The sequence below is a fragment of the Heterocephalus glaber genome, unplaced genomic scaffold, assembly GCF_053883595.1.
Source record: "Heterocephalus glaber isolate CG9 unplaced genomic scaffold, H.glaber_assembly_v1.0 deba00001497, whole genome shotgun sequence".
Taxonomy (NCBI): domain Eukaryota; kingdom Metazoa; phylum Chordata; class Mammalia; order Rodentia; family Bathyergidae; genus Heterocephalus; species Heterocephalus glaber.
The window spans coordinates 7,767,595-7,785,265 of NW_028258320.1; the positions used below are offsets into that span (position 1 = coordinate 7,767,595).

Here is a 17,671-nt window from a genome sequence, read left to right on the forward strand (position 1 = left end):
ATGTTTCTCCTTCCACTTGCAAAAGCTTACAGGAACCACAGAGCCATAATTCTGGCATTACACCCTGCCTGTCCCTGGAAATCCTTCCTTCCTGCCTCACCAGATTCCCCCTTACAGGGTCCAGGAGCCCTGGGCTTCCTCACACCACCATGGCATTTTCTAACCATTCCTTCACAAGCCTAGGAACCCCCTGCCCAGGGCAGGAGCTGCACTGCTCACCCCGTTGTCCCCCCTGGGGGCACCACCTGTTGCACCCCCATGGTCCCTGGTGACTATGAATGCTGATGCCTCACCAACACCACACGAAGGCACTATTAATAGCAGCTCCATTTACTAATCACCAACATCCCAAGAACCCTTCGTCTAAATTTGTATCTTCTTTTAACACACAGGCAAGTCATAAGCAAGAGGAATTATGTCTGCCTGCCTCCAAAGACCAAGCTGCTTTCCACCCTACTGTAAGGACAAATTGCAATTAAGAAGTTAAAAAGAATAAACATGAATCTCTCTATAGATCTGTGACATGATTTGGGAACTCTTCTATCGGGAGAGAACAATACTCTAATGGCACTGGAGAGAAGTCACCAGGAAGTGTTCAAAAAGGCTCAAGCCTTCTGAGGCTCCATAAATGTTAATTGTTGATACTAACATGCAGAGTTATTGAAATGTAGAGTATTATTTTGCTGAGCACAATAAATTCAATACCCCTTACAAAGTGAGAATACAAAATAGGCCATCCATTTCCCTTCATCAATAATTCATATCCACTGCTTATTCATTTAGCCAACAAATAGGGCTTTCGGTTTAATTTTTCTTTTGAAATATCACAGCATTGTTTACTAGTTTTATGATACAAATAGATGAACATTCAAAGAGAGGTATGCATGGCAGAATACAGAATTTTTAGGGCAATATGGTTGTTAAGTGAAAGAGAAATTGCACTCAGTTTAGGTAATTAATGTATTTTCTATTTGCCTCCACAGTTTTAAAGTAGAAATGGGAACTGGAGGTTAATATTGCAAGTATTTCAATTATGCTTTAGCATGACTGTAATGAAATCAATCTATAATTCCATCTATAATTCCCACTCAGAAAGAGGTGCTCAGATCTACTTGGAAGGTTCTGAACTCGGTCTCTTTCCCTTATGAGCATGCTGCCTGGAAACCACACCACTCCCTGGCTTCATATTCAAGTTGGCCTTGACCTGGGGCTTTCAGCCAGCCTTGTCCTTCAAGGACAACGATGGCATTACCTTTTAGAGACCAATTGCCCAAACTAAAACTCACTTATTTATCATAAAGTACTGACACTGCAATTAAACATGAATACGGAGGTTTTAGTTTAGGAAAATAACTCACACTACTCATGATGTCATTGTGGAGAGGGCTCTGTGTGTGCGCTGTGGCATACGTGCCACAGGTTCGACGTCACGGTTCTAGGGAGTGAACTGGAGCCCCAGGCTCATGGGTTAGCACACACTTTCTCCATGTCACTGCCTACTAGTCCCTTGGGGCACCGTGTGGACAGAGAAAAGCCCCTGCCCTCATGAAGCTGGCATTCTACTGGGCAGACGGACGATGGACCACAAAAGAAAATGTGCCATCCTGCATCTGTGCAGGGACAGGGCAGGCTCAGGTGGAGAAGGGCTGACGGGCAGGGCTGTTCAGCAGACAAGGGGTGGAGGCTAAGCTGTGTGGATGCCCACAGGCAGGGGACTTGGTGTCAGCACAGAGGAACCTGGGATGGGCAGGAGTGAGTGATCAGAGCCCGAGAGAAGGGCAGCAATGCAAGGAGAGGAGATCAGCAAGGAGTTGGTCGAGGTCTGACAGACCCTGAGGACCATGGCAAGGCCTGGGCTTTATTCTCGTGTCTGGGTTCCAACCCTGCGCCTGCTCCTCCCTCATGTCTTTGTCCTCCAGGGCGCCTGCCACACCCCACTGAGCCTGCAGAGTGGACTCACGCCCTGCCCACCCGGACCCTCCAATCCTGCTGCCTCCTACCTATGGGGAGAAGGCACAGCCTGGTGGAGCTACAGCCTCCTGAACCCTGAGGGACTGTGGTTCCTTTCTGTTGAGCTGGGGTTTCCCTCTCCACCCTCTGTGACTGAGAACGTCCTGAGGTCAGGGCACCGCTGCGCCAGGGAGAAGACCAGGTGACCACTACCACAGAAGTCTGCTCCAATGAGGGGCATGCAGGAAGAAGCCCAAACTCCACGTAAGATGTCCACCATTCATAACTGTGATGACAATGACAGATGACATCGCTGCACCCCATCGGCCAGATGGTATGCCAGGGTTTAAATAGTCCTCAAGGGCACTTAGCCCTTTCTGCCAACCTCTGAGGCCAGCACCATTCTGAGTTCCATTCACCATGTTGCAGTGGGGAAAAGTGAGGCATAGGGCAGTCAAGCTCCTCTTGCTCAAGGTCATGCCTGGTAGGGACTTTGCACCAGGACGTCCGACCCAAGACCCCAGGCTCTCTTCCGTCTCACGTGGCCTGTGTCGGCAGAGGAGGCCCTGCAGAGGTCCAAGCAGCGCTGTCCTTTGTGGGAAATGGAACTGAGTGGAATAAAGGCCAGCACTGCACAGGCTTTTCACCAAGTTGCCCTTCATCTCTGTCTCTCCAGGGTCCCGGGCCTTGACTATGGAAGGCACTGATACATATTTGATGAATGCATGAATGAATGGATGAATAAAATTGCTTTGTGTAGGGTCCAATGAATACCAAGTGTTCGATACTCTGCTGCTATTATTAAGTTTGTTCATTGCTTATGCATCCTGTTCCAGAAAAGGTGGCCTGAGATGCCTTTCTTGGTCAATACTGAAAGTTATAGGGAAGTCAGTGAACAGGAAATTGATTCTTTTAGCTGCACTATGGGTGCCCGCGAGGATAATGCACTAGGAGACCTTGCTTTGTATCCAAGTTTTCCCCTTCTGAGTTTTGTGATCTTGTTTACCTTGCAGGTTTCCTGGGGGAAAAAGGGAGTATTGCGTATTTGGAAAGCAATGTCCAAAAGTAAAATATCATCATCACTGTTTTCCTATTGGTGTTTTGCTGTTCTTCCCAGTCAGTGCCCCATGGAGCTGCTGGGAGCTGCTGGGTGACACAAAGAGGGACAGAAGCTGTGCAGCCAGGTGTGACAGGCTCCTGCTGAGCCCTAGAAAGCTTTCCCGCAAGTATACGCCACAACTGGATTTTGAAACAGATTCTAAAACAGAACCTAAAATAGATGCTATGCCTACAATCATCACGACAATAGACTTACTGAGAAACATGAAAATGATCTCAACTACTGACTTACAGAAAAGTAGCAGCACTGTCACCCATGAGAAACACAAGACAATAACAGAGTTTGGATTATCAGATAAATATTATATTCGAATGCAATCCTTTACCTTCTAAGGTTCACACTCCAAAATTTAATTAATCACTTATTCATTAATCCTTAGAGGTATTTCAGAGTAGAAAGAACACTTTAAGTCCCATTTATGCCAATGAATAGCTATGTGATGTTGTATAAAAAAATTAACTTCTCTGAATATCAGGAACTTGTTTTCAATGGGCAGATAAATAAATGGCTTGGGCACTGCATGGACTACCTGGTATGTGCCCCATGCCTGGTATTTAGTGAATGGGAAGATCTGGCCAGAAACTATCTTTGATTCTTTGGCATGGTTAACAACATGCAGATTTTAGCAGGGAGTGGTGGTGCATGCCTATAGTCTCAGCACTCAGGAGGCTGAGGCAGGAGGATCAGAAGTTCAAGGCCAGCCTTGGCTATATAGTGAGTTCAAGGCCAGCTTGGACTATGTCTCAAAAAGCCAGACAAACAAACAAATAAACAAAAAACCATATAGTTCCTAATAACTACTTAGATAGGTCAGTGCAGAACAGTTAGAATATCTACCAAAAAACCTTCCATGGTTAAAAAGAAAAAGTATATATAATGTGTCTACATATGTAAGTATACATTTGGATATGTAAAACTCCTGTGTATATGTACTGTTATGAAGGCCCATATATTGAATATTCTATGGGGGAGGTCTAACTTGGTAGGTATTTTATTCTCTAATCATTTTAAACTCCTCCATCTAGATGGTGTGGACAAGGTATAACTTTTGCACCTGCTTGAAATCTCCATTTGAAATCATTGCTCAGGTAAGGTTATGGAATCAGCTTTGGTTGACAGCTGGGAAGAGACAAGAGTCTTTCACATAAAGAAATCTGCCCCTTTTCATAAAGAAACACCAGGCCAGGCATGGGTTAGGAAGTTTATGATCTCTGTGGAGAACTGGGCTGCTCCCTGAAATGCCTATTAAGTTTGCAACTTAAACACAAAGGATAAGAAATGTTTCAGGTGTCATTTTCTTTTTTATGTGTTAATTCAAAGTCTCATCAGAGAATACCAAGACAGGCCATTATCAATTCCTGATAGTTTTATTTAGACAGAATCACTAGGAAACCAGTGATACTCTGAGTTTCGTATGATAATCCATTTCTTTTGGAGACCAATTTTAATGAAGATGCTGTGTTTCATTTTTTAATAAATCTGGCATTCAGGAGAGGTAGAAACTGACAGTGGCTCACTTTTCGGCAGCTAAATGCCTTTTTAAACAGACAGCAGGTTTGTGGTTGCCTTTTCCACCGAACACCATCATTAGTTGAATCTGCACTGCCCCATCTTTCCCAGCGTGACAGGTGTCTGGGAAATCTGCCTAATTACCCTCTCGGGGAGCACCTGTCAGCAGCATGAAATCATTTCTTCCTGCTCTGCGAAAGACTTTTGCGACTTTCTTCAGATGCAGTAAAATGCTCAGTATCTGCATATTTGAGAATGGTACATTCCTTCAGGTTTTTTTAGGTTAGTTATTTGTAACTCTACATTTCACATTAATTCCTTTATTTTCAAAATGGTCTCAGTGCTAGTCCGTGGTATTGTGGAAGAAAGAGCAAGCTTTTGTTTGGGAGCAGATTAGAATCTAGTACGTGTGACTCTACCTACTCCCTTCTGATTTCCATAAACTAACCAGATAGGTAACAAATTATTATTTAATACTATACTCAACTGAATAAGGAATGAGGGTTTTGGTCAACTTAACAATTTGCTTACTGGAGTTTTTCATTTCTGCATAACTCCAGAGTTTTCCATTTCTGAGTATCAAGTTCTCTGCAGTGCAAATGCATCTAAGTTACGGTGTGGATGTGTGGGTTTGAAGATCCCAGAAACAAGTTAGAGGTCTCGGTACTGTGAGGTTCCCAGACCATCGCCCACCACTGGCAATTTCTTCAAACACAGGGACAAAGCTCAGCCATCTCTCCTGACACACACTCCCCGGCTTATCTTCCAAACTGCACCCCACACCCGATACCCCCACACCCCCCAGTCATCTGCTCTCCCATCCTTGTCCCCTACCACTCTCCCAAATGGCACAAGTGATCTGAGGTTTCCTGTGCTTCAAGTGACAAAGATGTGTCACTCTACTAAGGGGCCACAATGTGTGGGTCTTTTTCATAACTCAGCAGCATGACAGACATACTCTGAGTCATTCCCTGTGTTGTTGTGTCTAAAGGAACACAAAATATACAAAATGTTGTTTTTCTCAGCATGATTATGAGATGTCCAGAAAAGTTAAGAGACTTGTCAAAGGTCACATGGACTGGAAGGATATTGGAAAATGCTCAAATGAAGAGGGCAGAAATAAGACTTAGGAGTGACCTTAAAGCCTTGCAACGTGTGACAGCATGGGTGAGCTTGAAGGATGTTCTAATAAGTAAAATAAACCAGGCACAGAAGGACAAATACTACATGATCTCATTCACAGGTAGGATCTAAGAAAGTTGATCCCATGAAGTTAAGAGTAGATCAATGGTTCCCAGTGGCTGGGGAGGGAGGATGCAGAAAGACAGGTCAATAGGTCCCATCCTCCAGTTACCCACAGAAGTAGGACCTGACATTGGCTGCACAGGTGGGCAACTATCCTGCATTGCATATTTCCAAACAGCTAGAGAAGATTCTGAATGCTTACCACAAAGAAATGATCAGTGTTAAGTTGCTAGCTATGCCAATCACCTTGATTTAAGCATTACACAATGCAAATATGAATCAAAACTTTACATTGTACCCCATCAGGTATACAATTACATGCCAGTCAAAAATAAAAATATAGTGGTATCTCACTATAATCGCAAACTTAATTCTTTCCACAATTCTGTGAGGTACCACTGTAAATCAGGAAGAATACCTTTCAGAAGAGGAAATACCTGATGTATGACAACCCCAAGATTCCAAGCACATAAAGAATTACTATGCTGAAAACAAACTTCTGCTCATATTTTCCCCTCTGTCAAATCATCCAACAGGCTAAAACTGTAGGATGAGGTTATTAGGTTAAGTATGATTTTCTGGAAATAAATTACAGCCCGAGACAAGGACAGACTCTGCTAGTCCCTGAATGAAGGCATGACGGGAAAAGGCTAAAATGGAGGACTGGGTGGGAACACGTTGGGTATGATGGAGCCTCTCCAACTGCCACTCCCTCTCTGATCTACCCATGGTGCCATCACTCATTCAGATCTCTGAGTGACGCTGGAACAACGACCTTTAGAAAACTCCTCTCCCCTGGGATGGTCACTCACTCCACACCATGCTCCAGCTTTCTGTACAGCCGTGGTCACCGCTGACACTCCTGGGGACATTCCTTGCTGTCTAGTGTCCGTTCCTGTGAGCAGGGGCTCTCCTTGGGGCAGGGGCCTCTGCCCTGCCTGTCTCTAGGGCCCAGTGCTTAGCCTGGAAGGCAGGAAGTGCCCTCCACAATGCCTGGGCGGATATACCACTGGATTCTGTGCTTCCGGTAGAATGTGCCATGCCTCCCGTCTGTTCTCATGAGCAAATGGGGCTGTGTGGGTCCCATCTCCAAAGATGGCAGCCCATGAGGATGAGGCTGGATGCTGGGACATGCACCAGGGGCCCTCTAGCCCCAGAAAAGGCACCCACTCTTTCTCAGTGAGGGAAGTCACCCCTGCAGAGCAGGGGCAACTTCAGGTTCAGACTCCCCTAAAGAAGGGGGGACACTGCTCAAGAAAACCATTTCCTGTGACCTCAAAACAGGTGGAGGGGCTGTGGCTAGAGTGAGCTGCTAGAGAATGTGAGGAGAGTCTCAACACAGCTCAGAGACCAAAGTTGCACACATCAGGCTTAGTTTGGGGGATATGAATCGAAAGACTTCAGCAGCAGTTTACTCTAGCCATCCCTGGCTTACCGCACGTGTATCCACTGCGACAAGCAGAGACAGCACTGGCTTTGTACAATGAGCTCCACCTGGACTCCATTCAGACCAGCTGTGTGGTAAGTACTGGGCATGGGGCCTGGGCACCATCAATATTTTTAAGAGCTCTCCAGGGTATAGCAATGTGCAGGCTGGTTTATGAACCACTGGAATCAAGTGCAGTGTAAATTTCATTACCCATCTTTGGATTCCTTTCATGTTTCCAAGGGAAGAAGACTATTTTCAGAAATCTGAGAAGGAAGTGGAAGGAAACCAACCCTGTATGTGCCATACACAGGCACAAAGCCCTGCAGCTCATCAGATATCATTTCCCTTCTATTAAGGGCTCCAAATTTCTAGATTTTTCTGAGAACTCTTCCGGTACAAAACAGACAGCTAAGTCCACAATGCCACCAATGGAATTTCCAGAGAAAGATGAATATGGCAGAACTCCATCTCCCTAATTTCTTCTTCACTTTAGTACTATTGCTTAGCGCCATCAACAAAATTTAGGAAATTGGTCTGAAGGGCCACTACTGCAGAAGCTAAAACAACCATGAAGTGACGTTCTAAGGTCACCACCAGGAAGAGCATTGGTATCTGCCTCTGCCCCTGCCAATGGCCGTTCTTGTGAACACTGGCATCTGATGGCCTCTCCCTGGGGTGGCTGCTTTCCTGTGTGGAGCTCCATGTAGAAGGGGAGCTGAGACTAAGCCAGCAGCAACACAGGCAGGTGAGGCCGACCCTACCACTTGCCTCCCATTTGACAGTCTTCACATATCGAAGACCTTGAAGAAAGCAGCTCCCAGCTCCATGCTTGACTGTCATTAGCAACAAATTGAGAGGAAGGTTTTTCTTCTGGGAAACTTTGCTTGGTGTCCTGAATTTTACGTTTGAATCTCTTTATGATAATAAGCAATGATCAGTTTTGAACAAAGAATTTGCAGGTTTTCTCAACACATCTCTTGGGCCTCCTTAATTGGTTCATTTTTAAGAAGTACAACAGAGATCTTTCATAGTTGCAGTGCCACTGCTTTAAGTGATTACATGCTTGAAATGGAAGGCCATGTTTCTGTGTGTGTGTTGGGACAGGGTGGGAGGGAAAACACTTTCTGTGGCCTGGAAACTCAGCTGGAGCAAAGACATTCCAATAAACTAGTAAAAGCAGTTACTTTCAGAGACCACCTGAAAAGAGGGCAGTGATGATGCTGGAGATCCTAACTTTTACCAAATACTGACTATGAGTCAGGCTCGGTGTTCACTGTTTTAAATGCATACATTTATCTAATCCTTCTGCTAAGCCAGTGAGGTAAGTATTACTATTATCCCTACTTTACAGATAAGAAAACTAAGGCACAACCAGGATAACTTGCCCTTAATGATTCAGAGCGATCAGCAGAAAAATACATATAACCCATGAGTCTTTCCAGAAAACCCCTGTATTTCTGAAGCACATCAGCTGCTTTCTTATCTGACCAAAAGCACTTCCTTCGCCACTGCCCCATCTCTCCTGGAGAACAAATGAACTGACTCAGTCCCTTGCAGTCATCTTGCTGTATAAAATCTACCCTCTTCGAGTTTAAATACCAGTATCTCCATGAAGCCATCCCAAGCACTCAAATACAACCATCTTTAAGAACTCTGTGTCCCTTTAATTCCACAAAATGTTCTCTGTCTTTAAGGAATATCAGGCAAGTGATTGTTTTAGGTATGTATCATACAAGCCTATTTTAAATTCCTTCCTGCACAAGCACAGTGCCTGGTCAATTGAGGTCTCTGATAAATAGCTCTTCACTATAGTGTCTTGAGCCACAAAGAGTTGTGAGCATCTCGTGATGTTCTTTGGGAAGGTGTATAAACAAGACAGAGGTGGAGGCCAGGAGAAAGCTGTGAAGTTTGACTCTATTGTTTCTGCAGTTTCTGGAAATGGCTCTCCCCAGTCACACACAGGGGATTTGAGGTCAGCTTTAAACTCGGATGATTTGGTGACTGTCATCCCCGTTGGAGCACGCAGTCCTCACATGCATATTTTCACTCTAGACACCAACACTGGCAGTTCGAGGCCTCTCTGATCTGATGTTTTAAACCTTCATACCGTATGACAAGTGGTAGACTCTTCTACTGCACTAGCTAAGAACTGGGAAATACAGAGAAATGTTTAAAATATGTGGGAACCACGTACCAGATGACTGAATCCATTTCAAAAGATGGCTCAGAACTGCAATCATGAACAACACGGCCATGGGTTGTGCTTATAATATATAACACTCCCCTAGGGGGCCCCAGCATGTCCCCTGTGCCTCGGACAATGAGGAATTCAAGGATTTTAAGACTAAAGTATGTAAGGATAATAAATGGTTATGCAACATAATTTGCCTTTCCTTCCTCCCACCGCATGACAAACAACTGTCCTTTTGTGTGTGTGTGTGTGTGTGTGTGTGCGTGCGCACACACGTGCCTGTGCGAACTGTTTAGATAAGAAGCTTCAGCTTGTTCTTATACTCAATGTGAGAGAATAAAAATTCTTATTCTACAGATGGAATCTTTTTCATAATAGACAATCAATAAAAAAACACACAAGAATGCACATCATCAGGAAGCAGGAATGACAATTAAAACAATTGCTGCAGGCCCTCAGGGAAATCGAGCCTGTGGGATGCTGAGCCTCAGGATACAAAATTTATTTTTGCCCGAACTTTCCTGATGGGCCACCATGCATGGAAAATGACTTGCTTCCTTCACATGACAAAGAAAATGCAGGCAGCTGCTGTCTAACTTCAGTTCCCGGAGGGCTGGAGACAGAATCTGCAGTCTGCAGAAAAGCTTTTGTTCTAAGGGAAGCCCACCTCCCAGGACATTTAAGTGACACACCACAAAGGGGTACTGTCCCCCTGGCAGGGCTTCCGGATCGCAGTGCTTAATACGTGCATGTTCTTTGGCTAATCATTGATTCCAAACCCTTAGAAATGAAGGACTGGCAAGTTCTCCTTGTTGACAAAGGTACATTAAATAAAAGACAATGCGAACGAATCTACTGGGAAAGAGATGCCCAAGAGGGTCACATAACAGAAAAGAGCAGGGAAAGCAGGCAATGCTGATCTCATTTTCAAAAACAGCAGCTGGCCCCTGTCTAACTAATTCTAATTAATACAGCCTTCACCACATGCATTTCTGGTGCTGACTCTGAGCAGAAAACTATTAACTAAAGTCTTATGTCTGTATATGAAAAAGGCTCCGCCAGGCAGGTCCAGCAACAGTGACCATGAACAATAACACTGCAGGTGCATACCTTCACCTCCTGGTTGGTAAAGACCTCCACGTCCACCACACAGGCAACCAGCGTGGAGACATCACAGTCCATGCTAGGGGCTGGCATCCCCTCCTGAGTTTGCAGTGAAGAGCCAGGCACCCTGCGCTGTGCGTGGAGGGCAGAGGCTCTGGCGGTGCAGGGCTGGCCCGGGGACTGCCCTGCTCCGGAACTCGGGCACCTGGTGCCCACTCCCGCTGCACACAGCCCTCGGTGTCTGAGGCGCACAGTGGAGGACCAGCTCGCTCATGGCAATGACATCACCGCCGAGACTGACACAAGCTGAAGCTGTTTTTTTTTTTTTTTTTTTTTTTTTTTTTTCCCTGCAAGCCTTTTATCTCCAGGCAGCGCAGTGGAGCAAATTGAACATGATTATGTGCTAAATCTGAGCTCCGGCTAAATCAATTCAGGCAGCGTTAGCGAGGAACTGAGTCATAGCTGTTGTTTCAGCCCAGTGGTTGTGTTTGCACAAAAAAAAGCAGGGGTTGGTTGGGGGCATCTGACACCAGAGGTTCCACTCTGGCAGGATAGGTGAGCGAAATGCCACAAGGAGCCTCCTGGGGCTCAGGTTGGACAATTTTCTGCCTCAGAGATGAGCAGCAGGAAGTTGGGGCATTTTGCAAATTACTTCGCTCCTGTTAATTGCTCCTTGCCACTCAAAGCAGCTGCGCATGTTCTGGGCATCCTTAATTCATCCCAGGCACAGGCTGAATAGAAATCCATTCTTGGGGTGACTAAAGAGCTGGTTGTTCGTCATTTCGGCAGGCTGGTAAGAGGAGGTGATTAGCAGTTGGTGGAAATTCTATTTGAAGCACACAAGTGCAGACCTGTAACTAAAAGCACCCTTATAAGCTCAGGTTTTCAGACTGTCTCCAAGGTCATTCAAACCACAGGCAGGCAGTAGAAAGGAGTCAGAGCAAACGCCGAGCCTGGGGACAGATGGCAGAATCACTGATGTGGGTCACTGTCAGATCCTCGGGCGCTACTTTGCCTGAGACCCTGGATGGATCCCTTAGCTTTCTCAACCTCCTTCTCTTGGTTGCAAAACCCTGAAGGGCAGGGCTGTGGCTAATGCACTTTATATTTTGAGCCCTTAACAGAGAGAAGATGATATACGTGTAATGACTCAATCAAACAGGAGTAGACTTCTTTGACAGCGGGAGTGAGCAGAAAGGAATATCAGATTGGTTTTAATTTTACTCTTGCTTATGCAAGTCCCAGTGGATCTCCCTGACATCCCAGCAGGAGCTGACTGGGGGAGGAACACAGCTGCCTCTCTAGTAGCCATATAGGAACATTAGGATTTTTTTTTTTTTTTGGAGACAGGGTCTAGAGATACAGAGCCCTGACTGGCCTTGAACTCACAGTGATCCTCCTGCCTCAGCTTCCCAAATGCTGGGATTACAGGCGTGCACCACCACACCCAGCAGGAATGTTGTGATTTCCAATGGATTGGTACCTCTCCTGCACAGGGTTGGACAAAACACTAATTTCACATGCAGATGAGACAGGTGACATTTCAGCAGGAGAGTAGAAGTTTGGTCACTGGATCACACTTGAGCACAGCGTTCCCTTCAACTAGGACTTTTCCATGCTAAAAGGGACCTGTCCGCAGACAGACACTTAGAGTGTCTCAGGGTGTGCTCACAGGGCTGCCATGCTCTCGAGCACTGTGGGAAACAGGAAGTTCTGTGTGCATAGAACTCAATAGCACTTTCGGAGGGATGAGGGAACCGTGACTGCGAAATGTTAGATGCCATGTTAGACCAGCAGGTGGGCAGCAAGGGGGGCCTGGCCTTGGCTCTGACCTTGAAATATGGCTATGACAATTGGCAGGCAGAGGAGTAAGCAGAGCCCTCTGGCCAGAGAAGAATGGAGCGGAAATGCTCCTGGGGTGAAGGAAGCCACATTAAGGATTAAATTTAACTGAAGCCTGAAATTTACAAGGAAGGAAAAGCCAGGTGATGCCAACCTTGAGGGGCCCTGCAATGCCCACCTGGCTGACTGTGGAGGACCAGGCAGAGTTGCTGAGTAGGTACATGGGGTTTGCATAATTACAGCCAAAATGGAAAGTATACACAAATATGAGCATGATTCTCAATACCACTGGCTTCTGTTCAAGAAGCCAAACTGAAATAAACATTTTTTCATATCCTGAAATTTACTTTTTAAGGCTTTCCCGTAGAGGCCTACTGACAAATGCCCAGCAATCCACTGTCTGCAAAGAAGTACCCTGATGTGTAGTGTTTCCGATCCCAGTGGTGTATTTCCAGGGGTCACAAGAATGTCTGACACTTGGGAGGTCCTCTCATAAATACAGGAAATACAAATGGATAAATACTGTAAATGAGTGAATCTGAAAAGGCAAATACAGAGACACAGACCAATAGAGACGCCTGCTGACCTCTGGGGACAGAGTGGCCCATGCAGGGCACACATGTGCATGTGTCTAGAGATCACCCTGCTGATCTGACAGTGGAGCCCTGGTGTGGACAGCCCTGCTCAGCTCACCTGGCCAGAGTATCCTGGCAGTCACCCAGACCACTGCCCTTCTACTGCCTGACCTCAGGAAGGGAAGGGACCAGGCCTGATACAAACACCTTTCCCAGGGCCGCTTCCCTCCCCTCGGGCTGGCCATTCTCAGAGGCCTGACAGCTGAGCTGGCACTGTCCTCTCCACTTGGGCAGCAGGACCCGCCACCTTCCACCCTCCTAGAGATGGTGATGGCAGCAGTGGCCACCATGGGCTCTGTGAGGACAGCATGGTATCTGGCCCTCGGTGTGTGCATAATGCCCGCTGTCCCTCTCCTGTGACATTAGTGGACTTTCATGTTCAATACCTGCACCTGCCCATTTGCTAGAAGTTGCAAGTGATGGTTGTCTTTCTACGTTTGTGCTTCCTTACTATCTTCCAAAGATCATGGAAGGTTTTTTTTTCTTTCTTTCTTTTGAAAGTATTGTTATAAACTCGGGTTAGACAGATTTGATGGTTTTTAATCTATTGTGGTTTTATCTTACTGAAGCTCAGTAGCCTGCCTGGGCTATCTTGGAGGAAGTGTAATAAGGTGGCTCCCAAGTCTTTCCAGCAGATCCCAGCAGTCTTTGCCTTCTGCCATGACAAGATGTTCCAATCTCATCTTGTTCATTTCCTGCCCCAGATAAGGAGTCAGGCATTTCTCCAAGGATTCTCAGTTCCATTTAGTAAATATTTCAGCCTATTTTGAGATCACAATCTATATATTTAGAGGCGATCTTTGTACTGGGCTGGGTATTGTTTACAAGCCTGTTCCATGGACAGAGCTAGGGAAGATATAAATATATTCTAAAGATAACATACTTCATGAGTTCAGACTGATAATTCCAATTCAAGGCCAGGACCACAAGGCTTCAGCTCAACATTATCTAACTTCTGTGTCCCCTCCTTGCACACCAGCCATCTCAGTTCTTACCAGCAACATTTGCCTTGTCCCATACTAGATGAACAGCAGTTGCAGAATCACAGTATAAACGCTAAAAGGAAGGGCATAAGGAGTTTTTCTAATTCTTCTGGGCCTCAGGACATACTCCATTAAAAAGTACATATTATTTTGTTTTATAGTTGTTGGAATAATTCCTTTTTTCTACTAAGCAGATATCAAGTTAGGCTCATTTGTTTCATTTTACTACTTCTAATTCCTCAGGATTGCTTTTTCTTTGACATGTAATTTTGTTTTATAATTATATAAAGTACTTACATGGTTCAGAAATCAAAACTACAAGTCTACAAATAAATCTAGCTTCTACCCCTGGTCTCTTCCACCACGTTTCCCTGTCTCCCTCCTGCACACTTTACTGTTTATCTTTTCTTTCATTTGTAAAACACACTGAGACAGACAGACAGACACACACACACACACACACACACACACACGCACGGTGGGCTGTAGGAAACAACAAGTTAACATAAATGAAACAAAGGGCCTCAGGGAACTGAAGAAAGAAACGCAAATGAGCTAAATTCCATAAACCCATGGAGGAGTGTTTCCCACAGGAGAAGAGGCACAGATTTGCTTCCATCTTTGGTGTAGGTGTGGGAGAAAGAAGCCACCATGGACAGGTGCAGGGAAACTGTGTCAACTCACAGCCAACTTGTATGGTTTCACGTGCGCTATAAGAAATGGACTAGAATCCCGAAGAGCTCCATCCAAAGAACAAGCCCATAACCTGGACCTGATGTATCATGAAGAAAAAGATGTGTGGGACACTGTGAAATATTCTAGTGCATGTATAATTAGCATCCTAAAGTGGGAAAATAGTGCAGAAGAAATATGTAAAGAGATAATGACAAAAGTTTCCTCCAAACTTATTACCAATGCATAAATCTAAGAAGACTGCTAAACTCCATGATAACCAGACTTAGGTGCCATATGAACTCTTAAAATTAAAGAGAACATTTTAAAAGAAGAGGAAAAAGGCATTACATAGAGAGGAACAATGATAAGAATTATGGCTGACTTTTCAATCAGAAACAGTAGTGGCCAGAATATACTGTAATAGAATAATATTTTTAAAGTTAAGAAAGAAAAAGATACTCTAGAGAAGCTAGAGACATTTATAGCTAAATGGATGCACATTGAGGCCATACTCTTAAGTGAAATAAATAGGACACATGTGTAAATACCATATAGTTTCTGTGGTGTGAGAAACTAGAAGTGTCAATAAGGTTCAAATGGTATAAGTGATAATGTGAAATAGGAAGAAAAGATCTAAAGGAGTAGGGGAAGTGGGAAGGGTAGGGGAAAGGAAAGAAGGGAAAAGAAAAAAATATGAGAACAGGAAAAAAATGGAAACAAAGTCTTTGTAAATAGGGAAGGGTGGGGGGGTGAAGGGAGGGCAGGGAAATGGGGAAAAAATAAGAACCAAGATACTCATGTAAAGGTACAAGATCCCAACAATGAATGTAATTGTATTGTATACCTAAAATGTGCCAATAAACAATAAAAAAATGAAAAAAAGGAAGAAAAAGATACACTACCAATCTAGCTTTCTAGATACAGCCAAAAAAAAAAAAAAGAACAACTTTCATGTATGGACCAAAGCCTTATCTGCTACATGAAAAGAAGTCAAAGGCCACATAGTGCATAATCCGCATAATTTGAGAGACTTGAAATGTCTCTCAAAGTAGAATAATGTTTGTTCAAACTGTGGACATAAAAAAAAAATATTCTCTAAAAGGCATGAGGGACCATTTGGGCCATAGAATTATTCTAGAACTTGACAGTGATAATAGTTGTATAACCACACATGTTTATCAATCACTGCATCATACACGTGAAAAGAATTTATGCCTTGATACAATTATTAATGTAAAGACAAAAATATTTTAACATAAAAAGGCAGAAGTGGCTTGCCTACTGTCCATCCATACTACGAGAAATGATTAAAAATTTCTTAAGACTGAAGGGAATGGTACCCAACAGAAACCACGATTAGAAGGATGCGATGAGAGCAGAATGAGTAAATTCATCAGCGAACAGAAAAGCATTTAAAGGAAAATACCAATAATGAACTGTGGAGTTTTCAGCACATGTATGCAGAAGTCAAATATATAACAGCAGGGGCACAGACACCAAGGGAGTGTGAATAGAATCCTACTGTTGCGATGGTCTTACTTTGTGAAGCAGTCTGTATCAGTTAAAGGTAGGCTGTGACAGGTCAAAGATACCTCCTCTTTCCTCTAGATCAAAGCAACCACCAAAAGATAACAAAAGAACTGGCTAAAAAGTCCATAGAAGAAATCAAACAGGATAGGAAAGCAAAACAAAGCAAGAAATAATTTAAAGAGAAGGCAGAAAAGGAGGAACAGGGATATAGATCAGGTGGAACAAACAGAAAACAAATGCCAAGATGATAGATTTAACCCAACCATACTGATAATTACTTTAAAGGCAAATGGGCTGTAGACATTTAATTAAAAGGAATTATCAGGGTGGGTACTATAACTCAGTGAGCGCTTGCTTTGGCATGCCCAGCACCACACACACACACACACACACACACACAAAACCACTAGATAAAAAGAGCTAAAGTCTTTCTTTCCATTTCCTCTTCTTCTCCTTGACTCCCAAATGTATATTGTGAATCTGAAGACTCAAGCTGGTTGAAAGTAAAAGACTAAACATACAAACATAAGAAACTAGGAGTGCTGGCACTAGAAAAAATAGGTTTTTAAAATGAAGAGAATTACCAGAGACAAGGACATAAAGGTAGATGCTTTATAAAGTCAAGAAAATATAACAATCCTAGATGTGAGTGCATAAGTAGCAAAATTTCAAAATCCATGAAGAGGAATTTGACAGAACTGAAGGGAAAATACCGATCTACAATCACAGTTGAGTATTTTAACGGCTCTGTCTCAGAAAATGATAGGGAAAAAACCAGCAAAGATAAAGGATTTGAATAACTCTACAAACCAACTTGACCTAATTGGTATTTATAGAACACTGTCCCCAACAATGACAGAACACACATTATTTTCATGTGCATGCACAGCACTCACTGTGATAGACTGCTGCTGGATAATAAAACAAAGCTGGATAAACCAAAAAGGAAATCAGGTCATTCACTGACTCCCAAAATATGACCCAGGAAACCCAGACACCTGAAGGAGGACCACAAGGTCAAAACTATTTTCAAACTATTGAGGCATTACTTGCCTTTTATGTCCTATGGTCATATTAGTGCAGAGTGGAGTTTTACAGAGGCCAAACACAATGGATCCTTGACTTACAAACTCAATTTGTTCGAGAGGGCTGATTGTAACTCAAGTTGGTCAATGGGAGGCTCAGGCTCCTCTACACAGCCTTCAAAGTCTTTCTCCTATATACAGGGAGATCTCAGTGTCCTTAGACAGATATTGGCCCAGGATGTCTCACTTAACCCCACACAGGAAAGGATGTTGTAATGTTCCTTCCAGAAGTCTTTAAGGATTAAATCTGTATCGGAGACCATGTGGAAGCACAAGTGGCTGGCATTTGGATCATAACTCAAGAGTTTGGTTGTAAATTAAAACTAAAATTCTGGTCATAACTCATGTTGTTCATATGTCAGGCCAGTCATAA

General features: G+C 44.0%; 1 protein-coding gene across 17 annotated transcripts in view; it reads right to left on the reverse strand.

Annotated features, from left to right (window-relative positions):
* Window positions 1-17,671, reverse strand: part of Rcan2 (regulator of calcineurin 2) — a 163,610-nt gene that overhangs the window by 43,811 nt on the left and 102,128 nt on the right. Inside the window, exon 1 of one of the 17 annotated variants that reach the window (XM_013072977.3) lies at window positions 10,555-12,873. The exons of the other annotated variants lie outside the window; for them this stretch is intronic. Within the exon in view, the coding sequence (XP_012928431.1) occupies window positions 10,555-10,641 (87 nt within the window). The 5' untranslated portion in view covers window positions 10,642-12,873. Of the gene's footprint in view, window positions 1-10,554; window positions 12,874-17,671 lie in introns of those variants that run through there. 17 annotated transcript variants of the gene reach the window in all.